Here is a 22,447-nt window from a genome sequence, read left to right as displayed (position 1 = left end):
GTTTCAGAATATAAACCACACTTTACTATGTTTCAGAATATAAATCACACACTACTGAATTTTTATAGGATTTCCACTGGAAAAAGAATCGAAGCTAATACTATTAGTGAATGTTCGGAATTTGAATGATAAAGACGTATAAAAAATTAGGTAGATATTTTTAGCCTCGTTCACAGTAATTACCTAGGGGCACTATTAATTGTTATAATGTAATTAAGTCAGTAGACATATAAATATGTCACTAACTTATACTTTCCTTTTTTTCTTTTCTCGGTTGTTACTTTTTTCTCATTTGTTTGATTTAGGCCTGTAGAAAATCAATGTATCCGAAGCGATGGTAAACTTAACAATTACTTATAACATGGTTCCTTTACCAGTCCAAAAATTTAATATTATCACCGCTCAAATACACCAGCAGCTAATCATTCTATCTCAGAAGAATTGGTGCTTCATGCAGGTAAAAGGTTAAAGACTTCTTTCCAGTATAGATCACCAATACTTCTTCGTCAGAGCCACCTAGCTATGTATATTAGAATTAAGAAAAAAAGTCGTTTAATAAACAGTGTAGCTAATTCTATATGCGTCGTTACGAAAGTCATCTAATTTAATAAAATAAAAACCTGAGATGATTAAACATCATTAATTCACCAGTTAGGAAACCTCACTCTTATCAATATAGTCTGGTCATACTTAAATTGTAGAAAATATAGAAAACATATGCGTTTACCATAATATTAGTTTATCATTGTAAACCTAGAGGTCGTTGAGATATCAACACTTTATCATAATTTAATCATTATTCGATCAGGATGGGTTTTCTTCTCCCATTTATGCATTTAACGGCATATGTGGCAGGGCGTGTATTTTTGGTTAACGTGCCAAGCATGTGACTCTAATGATCAAAGGCTCCCGTCCCGTTACCTCAAAACCGTGTCCCGCGCTTTGGCGCTATGGGTGCGTTATAAGGTTGACAGTTAAATCCCCCGATCCTATCAAACAATAGAGAGTGACGTTCATATTGACTGGGGCTACTTTCCTCTAGGCTGGTAATTCGAAATGGGGAATGGTTATTCTCGCAGATACCCTTTGCGTAGCTCTGCGCGATGTTCTCAAACAAGCGAGGGGCGTTGTAAAGTTACTGTTAATCCCACTATTCGTTGGTAAAAACTAGCACAAGATTTGGCGATAGGCGATGATGACTAACTGCTTTCCTTCTAGTCTACTAAATTAGTGACAACTAACGCAGATAGCCCTCTTGCAGCTTTGCGCGAAATTTATAAAAAAACAACAACAACAAACGATAAACAAGAGGTACATATGTTTCTTTTCTCTATAATTCTGAAAACACAGACATTTTAATTTTATTTTTACTTTACTAAAGCCCGGCATGGCCATATGGTTAGGGCGTTCAACCCACAATCTGAGGGTCGTGGGATCGAATCCCCGTCACACTAAACATGCTCGCTCTTTCAGCCGTGGAGACAATATAATGTGACAATCAATTCCATGATTCGTTAGTAAAAGAGTAGCCCAAAAGTTGGCGGCTGGTGGTGATGACTAGTTGTCCTCTTTCTAGTCTTACACTGCTAAATTAGGGAGGCCAGGGCAAACAGCCCTCGTGTAACTTTGCTCGAAATAGAAACAAATAAATAAATTTATTTTAGTTTTTATTTAAAATTATGGAACAAGTCATTTTCTGCATTTGTAAAATATGGTCACCTGGTGAATCAGGTGAAGCTTATAAATTTACAACATTAAAATTCGGGGTTGGATTCTCTACAATAATATTTTATGTACCTTTTATTAATTGCTGAGCCCGGCATAGTCATGTGGTTAAGATGCTGGACTCGTAACCTGAAGGTCGTGGGTTTGAATTCCCGTTGCACCAAACATGCTCGCCATTTCAGCCGTGGGGCGTTATAATGTGATGGTCAATCCCACTATTTGTTGGAGTAGCCCAACAGGTGGCGGTGGGCAGTGATGACTGGCTGCCTTCCCTTTAGTCTTACATTTCTACAGTATAGACGGCTGGTGCAGATAGCCCTCGTGTTGCTTTGCGTGAAATTCAAAACAAAACAAACCTTTTCTTAATTGCTAAAACATGCACACGCGGCTTACGAGATTTGTAAAAACAAAATAACAAAACCTATTGTTCCAGTGAATTTTGTTATGATATGGATACTTCAGCTCTTTATGTTTATATGTATGTAGTACGTAATTAAAGTTGCACTTAAATCTCACCTTCTATTACTGAAAATATAAATACACTGTAAATGATGTATATTTAGTTCTTAGTTATTATGTATTATTAGCAGATTCTAGTAAAAGAAACGCTTTCTCATAGAAATTTAATAGTCGTACTTAATGTTTAATTAATTCATATGACAAATCAATACGTCAATATTTCCGTCACCGGATATATGAATACACACCTGAGAAACAAAAAAATAAGCAAAGAAAATAATAATAGATAGGCAACTATTGTACTGTATATTTATCACCCCTCCCTATAGTGGCACAGCAATATGTATGCAGAGTTACAACGCTAGAAACCGGGTTTTGATATCCGTGATTGTGTAGCACCAGTGCTTAAAATCGTTCACAAATGTGTTAAACATTTAATATTTGTTTGAAACTTGTTTTTTTCAAAATCAACTCTAACGTCACTTCACACAGCAAAATATTAAATATTTATCGTTAGATTGGGAATTTGGTTAGGCTTAACTTTAAATTAGTTAAAACAGTTGACCACTTCGCTTTCTTCCATACATATAGACAGATAAAAATCTCTTATGGAACCTTAGATCAAATTACCTTATAAAGTCAGAAGCTTAAAAAACATACCCTAGGAAAGAATAAAACATTACCATATAAAAACACAACACAGAAACTAACATTAACAATCCTTCATGGCCAGATAGTAAGGGCGCTTGACTCACAATTTGAGAATTTAGCAGTATAAGACTAGAAGGAAGGAACCAACTCTTGGGTTACTCTTTTACCAACGAATAGTGCGATTGACCGTAACATTATAACGTCCCCACGGATAAAAGAGCGAACAATTTTGGTTGATGACGGCCGCCAGATGAAGGTCGAGAAGCACTGGAAATCTCTCTGAATATAAACAGTCACATAGCTAACAGAATACAACAGCACCATCCGTCACATCTGTGGTCTATCTAAAGTTTCTAGAACGGCTACAGAGTCAATATTACTATGTATAGCAAACACATCTAGAGAAGTTTAAAGGTTAGCCCTCTTTGTAGCCCCCCGTTAGTACAGCGGTATGTCTCCGGATTTGCAACGCCAAAATTAGGGGTTCGATTCCCCTCGGTGGACTCAGCAGATAGCCCAATGTGGCTTTGCTGTAAGAAAAACACACGCTTGATAAATTGGTTGAATTAGAACAACCGACTAGTAAATTATGAAACTTTTACGGAAATAAGATGAATGAATTTATTATCAGACTCAGGTAAAGAGTCAATGAAGTACTTGAAATGAGATATTATTTAAAAGGTTTTGTTACTTTTTCCTAGAACATAGTACTACAGAGGTACATCCAACCAACTCCAATAAGAAATGGTAAGTCTGTCGGTGCCAAATGTATGTTGATAAGATAAATAGAGCACGAAGTTTATTCCTAAGGCACAATAGCAGGATGAAGTTTCATTAAATATTGTTACAGAAATTAATGAGTTTTTCATATCATACATAAAATCGATTGCGCGCGTACTACTCGCGACGAACTATAATAACAATAGTAACAACGACAGGAAATTTATAAGTTAAAAAAAAATTAAAAAAATTTGTACTGCAACCAGTCCTGTATATTCAAAAGTAAATATAATTTCGTGTGTTTCAGTACATATGTGTTGCTTTAGGACGTCATGCTGATGCGGGTACCACGAAACATATAGGCTAGAACGAGACGAAAGATCTACTGTTAGGGGAACTTAAATCTGGAAAATTTAAGAATACATATAATGTCAGTAACGAGGCGTGTTTAACCACGAAAACAGAAACGGTGTTATTTTTATGACATCATTATGTTTTAGGACACTTGTCATTGAAAACATTCCTGACTTTAGACTCAGCATTATTAAGACCGGTTTTGTACGCATGCCCAGTAAAATATAGCTTACGAGAGCAGAATGCGATTCCAAGAAGAGAAAATATAAAAGGCAGATGACAACAGACAAGTCCAACATTTCGGTTTTAAGGTTGTTTTTCAATGGGTTACTAAATAATTAAGAAATAAAATAAAAAATGCAGTTCACCATAACTTCTTACCTCATCTGGAACTCTGTTTCAATAAACCAACAACCATACTTTACGATAATACAAGAGTTAGACGTCAGTATAATGTGTTTCTTTCTGTATTATTTGTTTTTCTGAGAAATGAGTTCAGATTGAAAACAACGATGAGGTGTGTTCATCTAGTGATCTAATTATGACAGCTTAACTACAAAAAAACCTACTGAATATTTCATACTATTTCAGAGACAAGTTTTTCTTCAGCCCACACGTCCTATAGTTCATTTAATAAAGTATATCTCGTTCTATTAACTTCGTATTGTTTTTTTATATAATAGCACTTGTAATAAAGTAAAGCTATGCACAATTAAAATTACGACAGTACTTGAAGCTTAAAAATATTGTTTATGTGCTTTCTAAATAAGATTTTTTTTTTAAATTTTACTTTCAGTAATAGTACTGGCTGCAATGTTTAATAATCGATTTGTTGTTGCTAGTTTATTACTATTAAGTATTTATTATAGGGATTATTTTGCAATATGAGTTTATTATACAGTTATAGAAGTAGCCTTTGTCTCTGAAACTGAACAAACCTTACTGGGTTTATGGTCTAAATACAAGTTGGGAACCACACTGGGCCCGGCATGGCCAGGTGGGTTAAGGCGTTCGACTCATAATCTGAGGGGCGCGGGTTCGAATTCCCGTCGCACCAAACGTATATCACGAAAGTTACACTAAAGTTTTTCTTGACCCCACTCCTTCTCCTCGTGTCTCAGTGATAAGGACTGAAGGCTTATGACGTTAAAAAATGGGTTTAGATACCCGTGGCAGCCACAGCACATTGTGTAGCTTTGCGCTTAACGACAAACATTTTGGTGTTTTTTTTTATTTATTTATTAAAGCTACAGTTGTTTCTACTAAAACTGACTAGTTTCACGCTTCTACCACAAACAAACAAAATGTTGAGTGTAGATCAAGTTTGGTAGAATGTGCTTATGTCCCCGTCGCACCAAACATGCTTGCCCTTTCAGCTGTGGGGGCGTTATAAAGTTTCGGTCAATCCCACTGTTCGTTGGTAAAAGAGTAGCCCAAGAGTTGGCGGTGGGTGGTGATGACTAGTTGCCTTCCCTCTAATCTTACACTGGTAAATTAGGGACGGCTAGCGCAGATAGCCCTCGAGTAGCTTAGCACGAAATTAAAAAAAAACAAACAGAAACAAAACAATGTGCTTGTGCGCAAGCACATGCTCTGAATTCTCGCCATCTTCAGTTAAACGTCTAAAATAAAAGAAATTAAGTAAGACAGTTTATAGAAATCACTTAACGTTTTCGATTGTAAGCCTGAAACCATTTGACAAATAAAACAGTCGATAGATCGATGAAGATATGGTGTGCCATACGACTCAGATAAATACAAAAAATAAAAAATAAACGAGTTTTGTTTGTTGTGCTTCATGCAGGTTTTTTTAAAAATGTGGAAATTGTTTTTTTATTTATCTATTAAGTGTTGTTTTTTTTTTGTCAGCACGCTTGAGAAAACATTATTCTACTGGGTTATACAAGTCTTCTGGCCATTCTCAAACGTGGTACTGTTATAAAATAATACAAGTGAAGTTTTAAACCTATAATAAAACAAAACGATAGGGTTTGAGATTAAGCTTTGAGCTATAGGTTAGCCATTACTTTTTTTTTGACACCAAGAGCACTTGATATCAATTAATAATCTCAAAAAAGATATTATAAAACGGATCTAAAAATTAAATAAAATAATCAAAACTGATAACCTGGTGGTTGAAACTGGAAACAATGGTTACTTCTGTAAACGTCTCTTGTTGAGTATAGCAAATAAAATTACAGAGTAAAATCATATACACGGTGAAAGATGTCTAGCAGGATCCAATAACAATCTTAATTAGTCTCTGGAAAAGGTTACTGAAACATGAGAATAAATCAAAATGTAACTTATAATAAAAACTCAACTTATTTTGAGATGAGGCTAAAAGGTGTTTCCAGTTTGCAATATTCCAAATTCGTTCTTTTCTATACGTTTTTCAGGAAATAATTCTTAGTCTACACTTTTGAATGTGCAAGTCAGGAATCATGATACAACAACAGCCTATGAAAAGTCACGACAGAACTGCATATGTATTGGAATAACATTTTGACATTGTGTGAAGCCGCCGAAAATTGATAGATTTTGGAAATGGACTTGTAAAAGCCATTTTAAGCACAAAATATTCGTACACTCAGATCATAAATGTGTATTCAGATGGTGAATTTGGAATTTACAAAACAAAGATATCATTTGTGTTTAGTGGCATCAGAATATATATAGACTATCTTGGGGTACCCAGGACCATTCAAAAAAGAGACCTGAAGCATGGCGTACTCCAGTCGTGGAAGAAAAAGTGTGCTACTTGTAACCGGTGAGAATCCATGATCACAGAAACTATTAAAAGCTGTTCTTCTGTACACAGAATAAGTTCACAAAGATAAGGTTTCGAGTTATACCTCCCGTTTAACTGTCGCATATTTCAAACAACTTTAGAATGAAATTCATATTTATCTTATTATGTTTGAAGACTTATCGTTCAAGTCAAAGTACACAGAACCTATTGATTTTCGCTAAAATTAAGTGTTGAAAAGCCGTCGTTCTCACTTACCATATGGGCTGTGGAAAACATTCAGAGAAAATTAGTGTGTTTTCAACATAGCAGCTTTATGTCACAGCATTTTACAATGGAATTACGCTGCAAGATATTGTCAGAATGCACGGTTGTAAGACAGAACATACCAGCAAGTGGTGACACAAGTTATTACAATGTGGTCAGGTTCTAAACTTTTTTTTTTAAGATAACGTATGTTTGTTTGGTTTTTTTCAGAGCTGACGCAGAAAATTGATCCCCGAATTTTAGCATTCTGAATCCGTAATACTTACAGTTTGCCCACTGGGGGGGGGGGTGCATAACGTACCCAACCCTTTTACGGTTCGCCACAGTTCACATAATAACATAGGTGTACCATTTATGAATAAAATGAAAACGAAGTCATGACATATATGAAACCAACCGTCGTCAAATAAAGCTTCCATTACGAAAATACAATGTCAAATCGAGTAAAGTATGACATCGAATAGATATAGATACGGCTTATATTTTGTGATTAATTATCATTATGGGAATCCTCAAAATAATTCAATATACACAGTCCAAGAATTGAATGTTGTGAAAAAAACGTCTTCGAATCTATCAGATATTGTAACAAAGTATATCGTATGTTCAGGACTACATCAAGGCAGTTAGTTTATTGTATCTTACGAAGTAATTTGATGGACAGATAACACTTATTCATGAATCCACACGTGTATACTATCTGTTCTGAGATTCTGTAATGATATATTTTCAGATCCTAAATGATATTTACTTTAAGCGACTTTTCCAAGTCAGCCAGAATGTTTACTTGTACAAGATGTTCCGTCTGTTTGTAGTTAAGTACAAAACTACACATTGGGCTATATGTGCACCTATCCACCACGGATGTCGAAACCCGTTTTCTAGCTTTGTAACTCCGCAGACATACCGCTGAGCCGCTAGGGGCTCTACATGTTATCAGTTCAAGTAAATAAAAATATATATATAAATTGTGCTTGTTATTATGACAGAAAATGATTCGAGCCGACAACTATTAAGAGTATGAATAAGCATAACATTAACTCTATTTCCCCTATTAATTACATTTGACAGGACTGTGGACATAACAGTTATGGTTGTCTGTATGCGTACATACGTACTGCACATTACACATTTTATTACTTACCCGTACAGAAGAGCCGCTCCAGCAATGGCCCCACCACACTGAGCTATAACGTACAAACTAGCCCTGAGAGGCGATATTTTTTTCGTCAAAAACATAGTGAAGGTCACGGCAGGGTTCACGTGCGCACCAGAGATGTGATTAAAGCACTGAGCCAATGTCGCCATTGTTAGACCGCTGGTCAAGGCCTTGATCATCAAGTTACTGGGATCGTGACCTGGCCAGGTCACGTGAGCTCCACACAGGAGAAAGACATAAAAGAAACTTGCTAAGCACTCTGCGATGATGGATCTCCAAAATTCTAGAGTTCTAATTTCCTCTCGAATGGTCTGCTGCTTCATCATTTGCGAGTGGAGTTTCTCCACCCTGTTAATCAGATGCAAGAAAAACGTTTCCAAGGATATAGTTGCCATAGTTCGAACGTTAAACAATTTGGTCAAACTCTTCTAACAGCTTCAGACTTTACACAAAATACACACACACAAAAAGAAGGTGAGTTGGGTGAATTCCAACTTTCGCATTTAGTAGAAAACGAATCACACCTTATTCTGTAAGTGTCCGAGGGCGGTTTTAAAGTCACTTCCAAATTAGGATCGCGTTTTAGGAATACTCACCCATGAAGTTCTCAACCTAATGTCTTAAACAACAGCAAAGTTAGGCGCGAGAGTCAGGCTGAAGAGTCGTGCGTATCCACAGAGACTGCTGTGTGATGGAACTAAACGTCACTGCACGCGCACGAGAGGCGCCACATGATACCGTCGAGTCAAAACGCTTCGAGCGTTTGTCCTCCGAAAATTGTAGGTCTAGACATTAACGTGTACGCAGGAACATCAAACTGAATTTATATTATCTCATACGAAATACGATCCATCCACCTTAACATGTCATTTAACAACAACGAAAACCAACAAACTTTAAGAGAGACTACATCCCTAAACCCATTTCTTCGCGAGCCTCGTGCTCAACTGTCGTTTGTCCGTCGTAGTTGGCTGTTGAAGACAACTGACTATCTCAGTGGCACGAGATTTTTGACTAATAGGAAGGTGGAGCACGAGAGAGAAAAAGGTGAGTTAAAGTCTGTGGCGCAGAAGAATCAGAAGTTAAGATACAATACAGTAAGTCATATGTGTACAATACATATCTCAGTAAGTCATATGTGTACAATACATTTCTCAGTAAGTCATATGTGTATAATTCTTCCCAGCGCTAAATCATTGACTGTGTTCAAGCAAACAATTACACAGTTTTTACTTTTCATAAGAAAATTCATGTTACGTATAAACAGACAGAGCTGGACAAACTTCAAATATAAATCTTATCCTGTTTGTTTGTTTGTTTTTGAATTTCTCACAAAGCTACACTAGGGCTATCTGCGCTAGCCGTACCTAATTTAGCAGTGTAAGACTAGAGGGAAGGCAGCTAGTCATCACCATCCACCTCCAACTCTTGGGCTACTCTTTTACTAACGAATAGTGGGAATGAACGTAACATTATAACGCCCCCACGACTGAGAGGGCAAGCATGTTTGGTGTGACGGGGTTTTTGAACCCGCAACTCTCAGATTACAAATCGATCACCTTAACCACCTGGCCATGCCGGGCCGTTATCTTGTCCTGTATGAGCGAGGGACAGAGGTTAACGTGCCGCAGTATGAATTCACGAGCTCTAAGTATGTGTTTAACTGCTGCAAAAAAGAAAACGCGCCCTGCACTTTAGGGAAGTGTATGCCTTATAAAAGTGACAGTAAACCTCACTATTTGGTGAGAGGGTGCTGTAGTTTAGAACAATGTAAAAAAAGAAAGAAATGAAACAGAAACATTATAAATTAAGATTGTAAGCACCCAAAAACAAGGAAACACGGTGGGAATGGGTGAGACAGCATTACAACACTTGGTAGTTCTTTGCATAGCGCAACCTTAAAGTAGGTTTAGCTATCGTTCTGCCGATTCCTACCTCTTGTACTTTTTGTATCTTGGTAATTATTCAAACTAAATCTAAGGTGTACAAAGTTCAATCTCTCTGCTGTAAACGTTGTTTCAGCAACCATGCGCAGATACATATATATATAACCATAACAAAATGCACGACATCACAAGGGAGGAAAGTGTTTGTCGTCAGAATTGAGACAAGCAGCTCCACTAGTCATGCTTTGATTATGCGAGACATTGTATCTATCTGACTGGTAAGAAGCGGGCAAAAAATATGATCAAACTGCTGATTTTTTATTTTCTTAGTTTGTTGAAAATTTAAATAGATAAGCTACTGATGAAAAACTCGATTTAAGTTTATAATTGGATCAAAGCTCAAATTACAACACCAAGTGTTTTAATGTTATCCCGCCTATTCTTACCTTGTTTTCTTATTTTTAGTATTCCCATTCCTACTTTCTAATTTTCTTATTTAAAAACCTTACACTTGTCTTATAGCTTTTTTCATTATTAAGTTTCGAGAGTGACTAGGCTCTAGGCCTATCCATCTTGTATCTTTTCTTACAATTATCTCACGACATTTCCTGATATCTTTGCTATAGTTTTTCTTCCATCTAACCATGTTGGCAACCTTTTCTTTGGCTAAGGCTTGTTTTGCATATACAGCATTACTGTTTTTAACCCTAAAGTCCTTGCATAAATACTCTCTTTACTGGTACATAGACTCGTCAAGGTAATCAACAACAGATTTTCTCTTTTTTTCTTTCGTCTTGATTTTTTGAAAGGCATATTTTGAAAATCATACTGTTTCAAGTACAAACTTAAATGTCAATAGGTCACATTTAGTTTGAAAACTATACAAAAGGAAATTACACAACTTATTATTCTTGTTTTGAATCAAGAGTGCTCGAACAAAACTGTGTCAGATTTCGGCAGTGGTAGCGTCCGTTCTCACGTAGGAGACTCACATTTTAAGCACCAACTGCTGCGGTATAATTGCTTTATCCAACAAAAAACCCTCGAGTCAGATGTATGGAACTGAAAACTTCGTCGTCAAAGCTTAGACCATACCTAGAATATCGATCTGGAGAATCTATGTAGTACACTTCTTTTTATATAGCTGATGCATTTGCAGCGTGTCTGCATAAACAGCCACGTAACCTCACTTGATATGAACTCGGTTGTTTCTTGGCAACTCACAGTGGGTGCTCGTAAACATAGAATATGGCTACTATATATATTTCAAGTGCTTTGATGGCTTGTTATTCTGCATTTGGTTGATTTACTAATCAACAGTGTGTGTTAAGTGCTTATAAAGTTTTATTTATACGTTGTTCACTTCAAAATTAGGGATGACTTGTGGAGCTTACCCTTATATAGCTTTACGTAAATATCTAAAACATGAATAAACATATTTTATCAATACATGGACACATGTAGTGTGAATGTTTATTCTTCAATGAGTATTTTTTCACTAAGTACATAAAGCTTACTTCTCTTGAAGTGGTTCAGAACTAAACCTTTTAAGCTTTAAAGAAGAAACTCTAATTACACGTAACAGAGTAAGCTGTAAGTGCGTGTAACAGAATAAGCTGTAAGTGCAGATAACAGATAGTTCAAATCTGTTCAACTTCCTTGTTTTCATGGCAAAAAGCGCACTCAGTTTAACTGAATGTAGATATATCTAAAAGTATTAATAAATACAATAGTTTCAAACAAAGACAGATGGCTCTAAGTTATCTCACACTGTTAGTAAGTATATTAATTCTTAACAAAGACAGACTGCTCTAAGTTATTTCACACTGTTAGTATAAGTGGATTAGTTTCAAAGACAGGTTGCTCCAAGTTTTTCACACTGTTAATAAGTACGATAGGTTTGAACAAAGACAGATTTCTCTACTTTATTTCAAACTGTTTAAGTGCAACGTCTCTGACAATGGAGCATTCTTAACCCACTGTCCAAACAAAACAGAACAAATGCAAATTTCATCTAATTCTACAATTACAGACCCATCTAATAAAATAATATCCAAACTGTTAACTCACATATCCAGCTGTTTCATGTATAAATAGTTCTCACGAAATTTTCCTTGGCCTAGTTTTTTCTTGAGTTATGTTTCTTATAGTAGCTAATGAATAAGTCACATAACTGTGCCATAGCTAGAAAGTAAGTTACGCAAAGTGAGGGGGAGCCGAAATTTAAACCTGAAATGGTTCATTCTGATAGATTTTTATTACAAACTATTTACAAAAATAACTTAAAGGGAGCATAAATTACTGTGAAAAAGAACAAACTTAAATTTGATTCCCTGGCATTTTCCTCTAAATTTTGTTTGAAAAATAAAAACCCAATGAGATTGCGCTTTTGTATCAAAGAATTTTCAACGTTTCGCACGGGTGAACATGTATATATCCAGTTACAACCCTACATACAGACCCATCTGATCAGGTAGCTTAACCTAACTGAAACATATACGATTTTTTTTTTTCCTTTTTTTTTTTTTACACGTAATTGGTATTAAGTTTAATTGTTCTGCACGTGGAAAAATGAGTGCGTTAGTTTCAGCTCTTCTTGACAGTCCAGCTGTTTTAAACTATGTCTTCCATTTTAACAGCTTTTCCCAGCAGGTTGATACCCTTACCTTAGAATAAGGAACGTCAAACCGAGACGTTATTCCAAACTAGGCTTAGCTAGAGACTCGTACAGAAACACATTAATAGTTTTCTGTTATAAAAACAATAAAAAAGGATTATTTTAACAGCAAAATCCTAGAACTAGAGGAACTGTGATGAACACAGTTAGACACCTAGTCGACGGCTTTCGATTTTTACTAGTAACACACCCATTTCCCCTGCAACACCTTTCATCACGACATTTCTTCACAACAAAAACACTTTTCTTTATAACATCAACACCTTTTTTTATTCCCAATGTGCTTTTCGTTTATTTGTTTATTTTTTAATTTCGTGTATCTTTGCGCGAAGATAGCCGTCCCTAATTTAGCAATGTAAGACTAGAGGGAAGGCAGCTAGTCATCACCACCCACCGCCAACTCTTGGGCTACTCTTTTACCAACGAATAGTGGGATTGACCGTCACATTATAACGCCCCCACGGCTGTAGGAGCGAGCATGTTTGGTGTGATGGGGATTTGAACCCGCGACCCTCGGATTACGAGTCGAACGCCTTAACTACTTGACCATGCCGGGCCTTCAGAAGAAGAAATGAACAGTTGTTTCTTGAAACATTCAGATATAATGCAAAAGATAAACTAATTTTTCATTAAGAGTGTCTTAGATATGAAAAAAGATGCGGTTTCATGGATGAATTATAATAATATTATAAAAGGAAAATTAAAAAAAATAAATATGATGCTGTTAAAGAAATGATAATTACATAAATGGGCTCATCCGTAAGTACTGAATGCTGGTTTTAACGCTAAAAACTGGGTTTCGATACATGTGGGTGCACAATACAGATAGCTTATTGTATAGCTTTGTGCTTACTGTGAAACAAAGAAAACACCGTGAAACAATCTATCAATTAACCTGTAGAAAAAATTCATTTTCGAGAGATAATGTTTGCTTTTTCGATTTTAAGAACGAAGCTATCTGTGCTCTGTCCACCGCAGGCATCAAAACTAAAATTTTAGCCTTGTAAGCCCTCAGGTTTACCACTGAGTCACCGAGAAAGGGGGAGACTCGTTAAATAAAAACAACACAGTGTGAGACGAAAATTACGTTTGTTGTTCCTAATGCATTATATTTAGGCTTAATTGTTACAAAATAAACGATATTGGAATGGAAATTATACAGGCTTTACTATAATAAAGAAACAATAGTTCGTACTATATGAAATTATTAGATGGCATTTATACATAATGTCACGGCCAGACATGGCCAGGTGGTTAAGGCACTCGACTCGTAATCTGAGGACCGCCGGTTCGAATCCCTATATGCTCGCCTTTTCAGCAGTAGGGGCGTTATAAAATGACGGTCAATCCCACTGTTCATTGGTAAAAGAGTAGCCCAAGAGTGGGCGAGTGGGTGGCTGGTGATGACTAGCTGTCTTCCCTCTAGTCTTGCACTACTAAATCAGGGACGACTAATGCAGATAATCCTCCTGTAGGTTTGCGCGAAATTAAAAAACAAAACAGAAACCAATTTCTCGCTGTGGTGAGAGTAAATTTGCACTAAAAAGTAACAACTTTTTTTTTTAACCGTGTCTTTATAAATAGCAACATGCCTATTCTTTTAGAAGTTTAAATAAACGGGTTACACTAAATACTCTGACGTAGGAGGAAACCCAAATTCTAGAAATATTTAATTAATGTAGTTCCCTCCTGTCTTTTTTTTTTTCCTCTTTTGAATAAACTACGTGTATGTATACGAGTTAAAACAAATTATATTAAATTAGCTGATTGGATGATAAAATATGCATAAGTATGTGATAGAGCTCCTCAAGGTGGCAGTTACATGAATAGTATGCTCTCGAGATACGGGCCAAGTTCTCCTGGAGAGTAAGTTCAATACATAAATATTATATTATAGAAATATTGGTTTGTTTCGCGCAAAGCTACACAAGGGCTATCTGTGCTAGTCATCCATAAGTTATCAGTAGAAGACAAGACAGAAGGCAAATAGTCATCACCGCCCACTCACCGCCAACTCTTGGGATAATCTTTTACCAACGATTAGTCGGATTGAAAATAGTATTATAACGCTCTCGCGGCCGAAGGGACGAGCTAGATTGGTGGAACGGGGATTCGAATCCGCGGCCCTCAGATTGCGAGTCAAGAGTCCTAACCACCTGACCATGCCTGGCCCTTTGGAAATACATATAAAAACAGAAGAAATAAAATAATCAGTTACTGATTTCTTTATTTTTATTTTTTTTTACAAACGCAGAATCTACGTTTTCCAACGTTATATTTTCTTATCACAAACTGAAGCTGCTGCAAAACTGTCTTGGAACATATACTTGGTTACTTAGTTACCAGATTGGACTTAAACTCGTGTGTTACCTAGGAGATGAGATCACCCCTTCCCCCAATATATATATATAAATTAAACAAAAAACGCTGCACTAATTGAAAAGATCCTAGGGTAAAAAGTATGATGTGGGATTATAAAATGTACCCTAGGTGTTGGAGGTGACTGAAAAGTAGAACCCACATTGCGGTGGTGATACGCCGTATATCAATTTTGACCTCCATTCGCTGGTCTCACATAAGAAATAAAAGAGTACCCATAGATATAGAAATAGAAATTAGGAGAGCGAGATGTGGATGCTCAAGCCCTCAACGACCCCCTTCTATATCGGTCTTCAGCACAATGGAATGATCACAATTTTTCCAAATATTTGGTCAAAAGTGCTCTTCCTATTCCAGCCACAATTATGCCCCTCACTATTCTTTATGAAGCGTAAATATAATATTAACCAATATTTTTTTTTTGTTCACAGTAATTTCGTGTTCGGGGTATATTAAACAGAATCTGATTGTTAGTTTTCCTTGCACGCAGATTTATGTTTCAGTCTGCATTCTTTTTCTCTTCTTTTAAATGGCCGAAACGCGAAATGCTCGTGAATTTAAAGTACCTTCCACATTGTTTTGTCTAATCAGTGGTCATTATTCTCCCTCTCCCCCAAATAATGTATGTACCTCATATCCGGTGCTTCCTATCACACATTTTTCAACTAATCCGTCAAATACAAAGAACAATCGTTGATCACATGAAACTGCACTTGCTACTTTAAACTAAAAGTTTATTTTCCTTTTTCGTTATAGCTGTCTTGAGTCGACTAATACACAATATCCTGCTTAGGTGCGTAGTCGTCGCAGTGAAACATTGAGATAGAAAGAGAGAGAAAGGATCAAATCGGAAGGTTAAGATACGCTATCTGATGGAACATGGTAAGATGTTGTAATTTTTGGATTCCGTATTTCTGAGTGCTAAGACTGTTTTATAACAGTAGACTGATTGGGATTGGATATTCAACATGACCTCAAATTCAACCATGTTAACAATTTTCCATATTCATTAAAAGTATCTGTTCAGAAACAGATTTAACATTAGACACAATCTACCAAATCATCATTAGAAGTACAGTCTTTTTAGCACTGCACTATATACCTTCATCATACCCCAAAAAAGGAATCACGACGTAATTATGATCTCATTTAAATAATGTAGATGAGCTCGATATAACTGCCATCTGGTGTCAATTATAAGACAATGGAATGCAGAAATATGGGAAACCTGTTATTACTGAAAAATAGAATAAAAATATATTCGGGATCGAAATTCCGCCGTTGTTTTTGACATTTCACATTACTCTTAACCGTTCCACGTTTTAGTTTTCCTCCACCTTCGACGTTTCGCATATTACTTTACTTTCAACTCCTCAGTGGCACAGCGGCATGTCTGCGGACACCCATTGCCAGAAACCGGGTTTCGATACCTGTGGTGGGCGGCGCACAGATAACCCCTCGGGTAGCTTTGTGCTTAATTTCAAACAGACAAACCATCTACCTTTAACGTTTCGCGTATTACTTTCGCCACTACGTTAGACATTTGATGCTTTACATATTAAAGTTACACCAGCCAGGTGTCAATTCTATACTTGTAAAAAAACATGGAACCCAGTATAAACGTAGAGGTCAGTTTAACCTGGATTACACTAGAAGAATAGAGGTGGGCTTCAACTGGATTCCAGTATAAATGTACAGGTCAGTTTAACCTTGATTCCAGTATAAACGCACAAATTAGTATGAACTAGGAAGCCCATGAACGACTGTTTCTTCTCTTAGTGATAGTGCTATATCAAGAGTGAAATATTGCTAACAGACACACCCACCACATTGAAGAAAATAAATCATAATTAACAAAGTAGGTTAATTATTATTTCTAAACTCTTAAAAAAACAAACAAGTGAAACTGTTCCCAAATACAGCGTTATTACATCTTGTGTTTTTCAATGAGTAACATTTTTTCACTTGTGCATCAAGTTCATTTCCCATACACTCGGTGTCCGGTGGGTGAAAAGATTTCACGAATTCTTCCACTGACTCTGAACTTGGATTTAGATGTGATTAGGAAGGTTAAGGTCCGGAGAAAATGTTGACCAAACAATGTACAGGAAGAGTGCACGTGACTAAAAACATAACACTAATCTCTTTATGTTTGCAGCTCTATTTCAAATAAAACATTTGGGGAAGTCGAAGAAAACGGGTCACATTCTCGAACATGAATATAAATTGAGAGCTCGGCATGGCTAGATGGTTTAGGCGCACACGTCTCGTAATCTGAGGACCGCAAGTTCAAATCCCCGTCACACCAAACATGCTCATCCTTTCAGCCGTGAGGGTGTTATAATGTTACGGTCCATCCCACATTCGTTGGTAAGAGAGTAACCAAACAGTTGACGGTGAGTGGTGATGACTAGCTGCCTTCCCTCTAGTCTTACACTGCTAAATTAGGGACAGTTAACACAGACAACCTTCGTGCGCAAAATTAAAAACAAACGATTGAGAGAATGAGCCACTATACAAATAGCAGGTAGAAACAACTTTCCTGATTGCATTTGGCCGTTACACAAATAAAATCAACGATATATTTACCTACAGGCATTCTTAATCACGAGTATATGTCAAATTTTCCAGCGACACCTAGTGCGGGATAGATGAGAACCACCAAAAAGGAAACGAACCTTGACACTGTGAGATTAATACAAAAATAAGGTCAAAGCATTCCAAAGTTGGTGGCTGCAAGTTGCTTGTACAACACGTGCGATGAACATGTCTGTTTATGAAACGTTTAGAAAGTCTTGGTGAACAAGAAATGTGAGTGTGTTACACGAGTGACAGTCAAATCCCACTGTTCGATTAGTGTAACCCGAGAAATGGCTGAAAGCATTGTTTGGGGCGTGAGTTCCAAAATCAAAGAAAAACACATGCAAATGCTGCTTGAAAAGCTACTCGAGGGCTGCATGTGCCAGCCGTCCCTAATTTTGCAGTGTAAGACTAGAGGAAAGGCAGCTAGTCATCACCACCCACCGCCAACTCTTGGGCTACTCTTTTACCAACGAATAGTGGGATTGACCGTCACATTATAACGTCCCCACGGCTGAAAGGGCGTGTATGTTTCGCGCAACGGGGATGCGAACCCGCGACCCTCAGATTACGAGTCGCACGCCTTAACATACCGGGCGTTTTTCTTAATGACAGTGTGTGTTTTCTTATAGCAAAGCCACATCAGGCTATCTGCTGAGCCCACCGAAAGATATCGAGCCCCTGATTTTAGCGTTGTAAATCCGAAGACATACCACTGTACTAGCGGGGGGTGTGCTTTTAATGACAGTGAGTTTTTAGGATTCATTACTTGTCGTGACTTGTTCATTCGGAGATGCTGATCAAACGTACCGCTATTTTTTCCATTTCTACCTTTTTTCACCGAAGGTCAAAATGAATAAAATTTTACTCCTAAAAACTTAATTTAATTATTTTCAGTTCTTAGAAACAAGTTCACTATTTTGTGTATTTTTTGTTTTTGTTTTATTTCAAGCGAGAAATAATGTATACAGTCACTATGTAACGCGAAAAACAAGCATCAGATGTCAGCACATACCTTTGCGTAAAGTTTTTGTCACGTGCCTAAATTATCGCAACTAATATCAAGCATGAATGATTTTATTATTAATTCGCATTGTCTGAAAATCTTTCAGGCAATAAGAATATGTTCTTACAAGAATGCAAGGTTACACGTTTTCAAGGAAATGCACTATCTGAGTGGGGGAATTAAATAAAAATATTAAAAATGTTTTATTTTTTAAAGATTTTGAAACCATTGTTATATGAATTCTGAGAAGAACTGTGCTGAAGTTGAATATTAATTTATACGTCGCTTTAACCTTGGTTGGTATTCTCAACATTGGTATATTTTGTCGCTGGGTAAATAAAGATTTCGAGGATACATTAGCGAGAAAGGGTTTGTGGTAACTTTATGTATGAAATTCTTCCCACAACAGATACATAATTATACTTCCAACAGACGGACGAAACAGGAAAGCATTTGTACCGAAGAAAATTAGTTCAAAAGAGAGATGTAGGTTTTATCAAATTCTTTGAATTATCTGTCTTCTCTTTAGTAAAGTAGCCCAACAGCTGTTGGTGGGTGGTGTTGACTAGCTCTTTTTCTGTCGTTTAGTCTACCAATTCTACATTGATCTTCAAGTAGTTTTTCGTGAAATTAAAAACAACAATAACGAAGGAACAAACTCTTCGAAAAGCTGTTAGCGTGCTCGAACCTTGAATCCTATGATTTGTGTCTCGCGACATGTCTTGCAAAAAAAAAAAAAAGGATGGGATAGGTGCACTATAAGAGTAAGGTCCGGCATGGCAAACAAACAAACAAGCACAATAAGAGTAAGGTTCGTCATGACAAACAAACAAACAAGCACTATAAGAGTAAGGTCCGGTATGGCAAACAAACAAACAAGCACAATAAGAGTAAGGTTCGGCATGACAAACAAACAAACAAGCACTATAAGAGTAAGGTTCAAACAAACAAACAAGCATGGCAAACAAACAAACAAGCACTATAAGAGTAAGGTCCGGCATGGCAAACAAACAAACAAGCACAATAAGAGTAAGGTTCGGCATGACAAACAAACAAGCACTATAAGAGTAAGGTTCGGCATGGCAAACAAACAAACAAGCACTATAAGAGTAAGGTCCGGCATGGCAAACAAACAAACAAGCACTATAAGAGTAAGGTCTGGCATGGCAAACAATCAAACAAGCACTATAAGAGTGAGGTTCGGCATGGCAAACAAACAAACAAGCACTATAAGAGTAAGGTCTGGCATGGCAAACAATCAAACAAGCACTATAAGAGTAAGGTTCGGCATGGCAAACAATCAAACAAGCACTATAAGAGTGAGGTTCGGCATGGCAAACAATCAAACAAGCACTATAAGAGTAAGGTTCGGCATGGCAAACAAACAAATAAACAAGTACTATAAGAGTAAGGTCTGGCATGGCAAACAAACAAACAAGCATTATAAGAGTAAATATTAAGTTTTCACTATTCCATCAGAACTGGTGGTTAGTACAGTTGACCATAGTCTGTACAAACAAGTCTAACTTTACACGAATAGTTGTGGAAACAAAATAAAAATGCACGTAACGTTACAAAGCGCTTTGATGTTTGCTTGTTTGTTTCAAGTTTCGCGCAAAGCTACACGAGAGCTATCTTCTAGCCGTCCCTAATTAAACAGTGTAAGATTAGAGGGAAGGTAGCTAGTCATCACCACCCACCGTCAACTCTCAGGTTACTCTTTTACCAACAAAGTGGAATTGACTGTCACATTATAACGCCCCCACGGTTGAAAAGGGAGAGTATGTTAGGTGTGAAAGAGGATTCAAACCCACTACTATCAGATTGGTATTCAAGAACTCTAGCTACCTGGTTAAACGTTTTGAATACCTAGTTACACTTTAAGTTTGTGTGAAACTACACATATTGTATGTGCTACTCTACAAAATGTTTCGTGGTAGCGTGTTGACACATATATTTTAAGGTTACATATAGTGCCATTGTGCTTATTTGTTAGAAATTTGTATAAATTATTTAAAGGCTATTTACACTTTCTTCGTCTTCTGACCCCCTCCCATCCCTCCACTGCTATTTCTAATGTTCTTGTCATTACACATCCACCATCGCTTCTTCAGTCTTGCTTTCTCTGTGATCTTACAGACTCCAACTCTTTCCTTGATGTATTCACTCATTAGACTTTTTCTCCAGACTATTTCTGCCAGTTTATTAACATTCTCCCCTCAGTAAACTTTAAGATACCCTTTACTCTTCTCTGTAATAACCCAAGTATTTACTCCTTAAACTAACATTGGATCCAGTATGGTCAGGTGGTTTGGGAGCTCGACTAGCAATCTGAGGTTCTCAACTTCGAATCCCCGTCACACCAAATGTGCTCACCTTTTCAGCCGTGGGGAGTTATAATGTGACGATCAATCTCACTATTCGTTGGTAAATGAGTAGCCCAAGAGTTGGCGGTGGGTGGTGATGACTGGCTGCCTTCCCTATAATCTTACACTGCTAAATTAGGGACAGATAGCCCTCGTGTAGCTTTGCGCGAAATTTAAAAAAAAACAAACAATAAACCAGAATTGGTCTAATTATATATTTTTTTAAATATCGTAAAGGGACGAACTTCTCCAACTATTAAAAAAAGACAGTAACAAGAGTGTAGCTTTTCTAGAACTTTCAGTCACTTTAGTTCGTTTCTCCATCTCTTACTTTATGTAATTAATTTGAACAACAGAAGGTGACAGAACAACTGAACTTGACCAATTCTTAATTCCTCATCACGGATTCTCTCCAGCTGTGAACGGTTGAACAATAGTTGGATTGATTTAGAGACAGCTTTATACTTTAATTTTCTGTGAGCTGCGATAAGGAAACTCTCAAACTTTTCTAATACTTGTTACTCCTTCCCATAGTTGTTTGTATTTTAAAGATGCCACTGATTAGTAACGACATCTAGTTACTATTAATATAACTAACTATATAAAACCTAAATTTGATGACTGAGAACCCAGTCTTTTTAGAATATGATGCCGTAATCTTGGCGAAACGTTATACATTTATAATTAAGTTTTTCGTTATTAATTCAAGCCGTTTCCAAGTTAAAGATTAGGTAAAGTTGTTTTTTATTTGTATTTTATTTTGATATATTTGTTTAGCTACCACTGAGCTGGTGACACAGTGCAAGTTTTGTTCTCTTCAGAAGAAAAGCTTTCTTTATTGCCCTCCCCCCCATAGTCGTACAGCAATATATCTGTGGACTTACAACGCAAGAAATTGAGTTTCGATACATGATGAGCATAGCCCATCACGTAGTTTTGTCCTAAATTACAAGCAAGCAAACATTTTTTTATCTCAAGAAGATGGGACAGGAAAACTTTGAATATTGCCATCACAGAAAGTGACCTCTTGATTTCTCTGTACAAGGGTTGGCATTTGCCCCTCCCCTTATATCCCTGGTAAATGAGGAATATGATTCTTTTCTTAATCATTCAAGATATGTATATACATTTTCAAGTGTTTGTATATAAATATATATATATATACTTCACAATTTCACTTTACTTATTATTTTTATTTTTCAATTATAATAACACTCGCTACATTTGTCAGTAAATTTACTTAAAACACCACACTAGATGTCTACCCTGTAGCTAACTAAACATTAATACCACGACAGTTTCTAATAAACTGTGCGTGGAAACTGCACTCAGGTCACCAAAGAGCCCAACGCGTTCTTACCGAAGTTCCATCGACACTAATACAGCGTGATTAGACTCAACCTGTCGCCATCTGTCGGTGGCAACGCAAACACGTCATCAAACGGATCGACCTAGGCAAAATTCGAAAA

General features: G+C 36.7%; 2 protein-coding genes across 3 annotated transcripts in view; one reads left to right on the top strand and one right to left on the bottom strand.

Annotated features, from left to right (window-relative positions):
• Positions 1 to 8,757, bottom strand: part of LOC143239083 (aquaporin AQPAe.a-like) — a 76,400-nt gene extending 67,643 nt beyond the window's left edge. Inside the window, exon 1 of the mRNA XM_076479886.1 lies at positions 8,070 to 8,757. Within this exon, the coding sequence (XP_076336001.1) occupies positions 8,070 to 8,479 (410 nt within the window). The 5' untranslated portion in view covers positions 8,480 to 8,757. The remainder of the gene's footprint in view (positions 1 to 8,069) is intronic.
• Positions 8,758 to 8,947: 190 nt separating this feature from the next.
• LOC143239085 (uncharacterized) lies at positions 8,948 to 22,072 on the top strand. Of its 2 annotated transcripts, XR_013021019.1 has the most exons (3): positions 8,948 to 9,131; positions 15,783 to 15,908; positions 21,756 to 22,072. XR_013021019.1 is itself a non-coding variant. In XM_076479888.1 (2 exons), the coding sequence occupies exons 1-2, from the start codon at positions 8,948 to 8,950 to the stop codon at positions 21,875 to 21,877; spliced, it is 306 nt and encodes a 101-aa protein (XP_076336003.1). In that variant the 3' UTR covers positions 21,878 to 22,072. The 2 variants fall into 2 exon arrangements, 1 of the variants encoding a protein (XP_076336003.1); XM_076479888.1 differs by lacking the exon at positions 15,783 to 15,908.
• Positions 22,073 to 22,447: the final 375 nt, after the last annotated feature.

Source organism: Tachypleus tridentatus, chromosome 13 (genome assembly GCF_004210375.1).
Source record: "Tachypleus tridentatus isolate NWPU-2018 chromosome 13, ASM421037v1, whole genome shotgun sequence".
NCBI classification, from domain to species: domain Eukaryota; kingdom Metazoa; phylum Arthropoda; class Merostomata; order Xiphosura; family Limulidae; genus Tachypleus; species Tachypleus tridentatus.
This window is presented reverse-complemented; position numbering and strand designations above follow the sequence as displayed.

What these genes read in the sequence shown, in the direction of transcription:
- LOC143239085 (XM_076479888.1), top strand. Translation starts at nt 8,948, where the DNA reads ATGTCATTTAACAACAACGAAAACCAACAAACTTTAAGAGAGACTACA. An exon ending in GGAGCACGAGAGAGAAAAAG is followed by an intron (nt 9,132 to 21,755) that starts GTGAGTTAAAGT and finishes ATATTTGTTTAG; the next exon opens with CTACCACTGAGCTGGTGACA.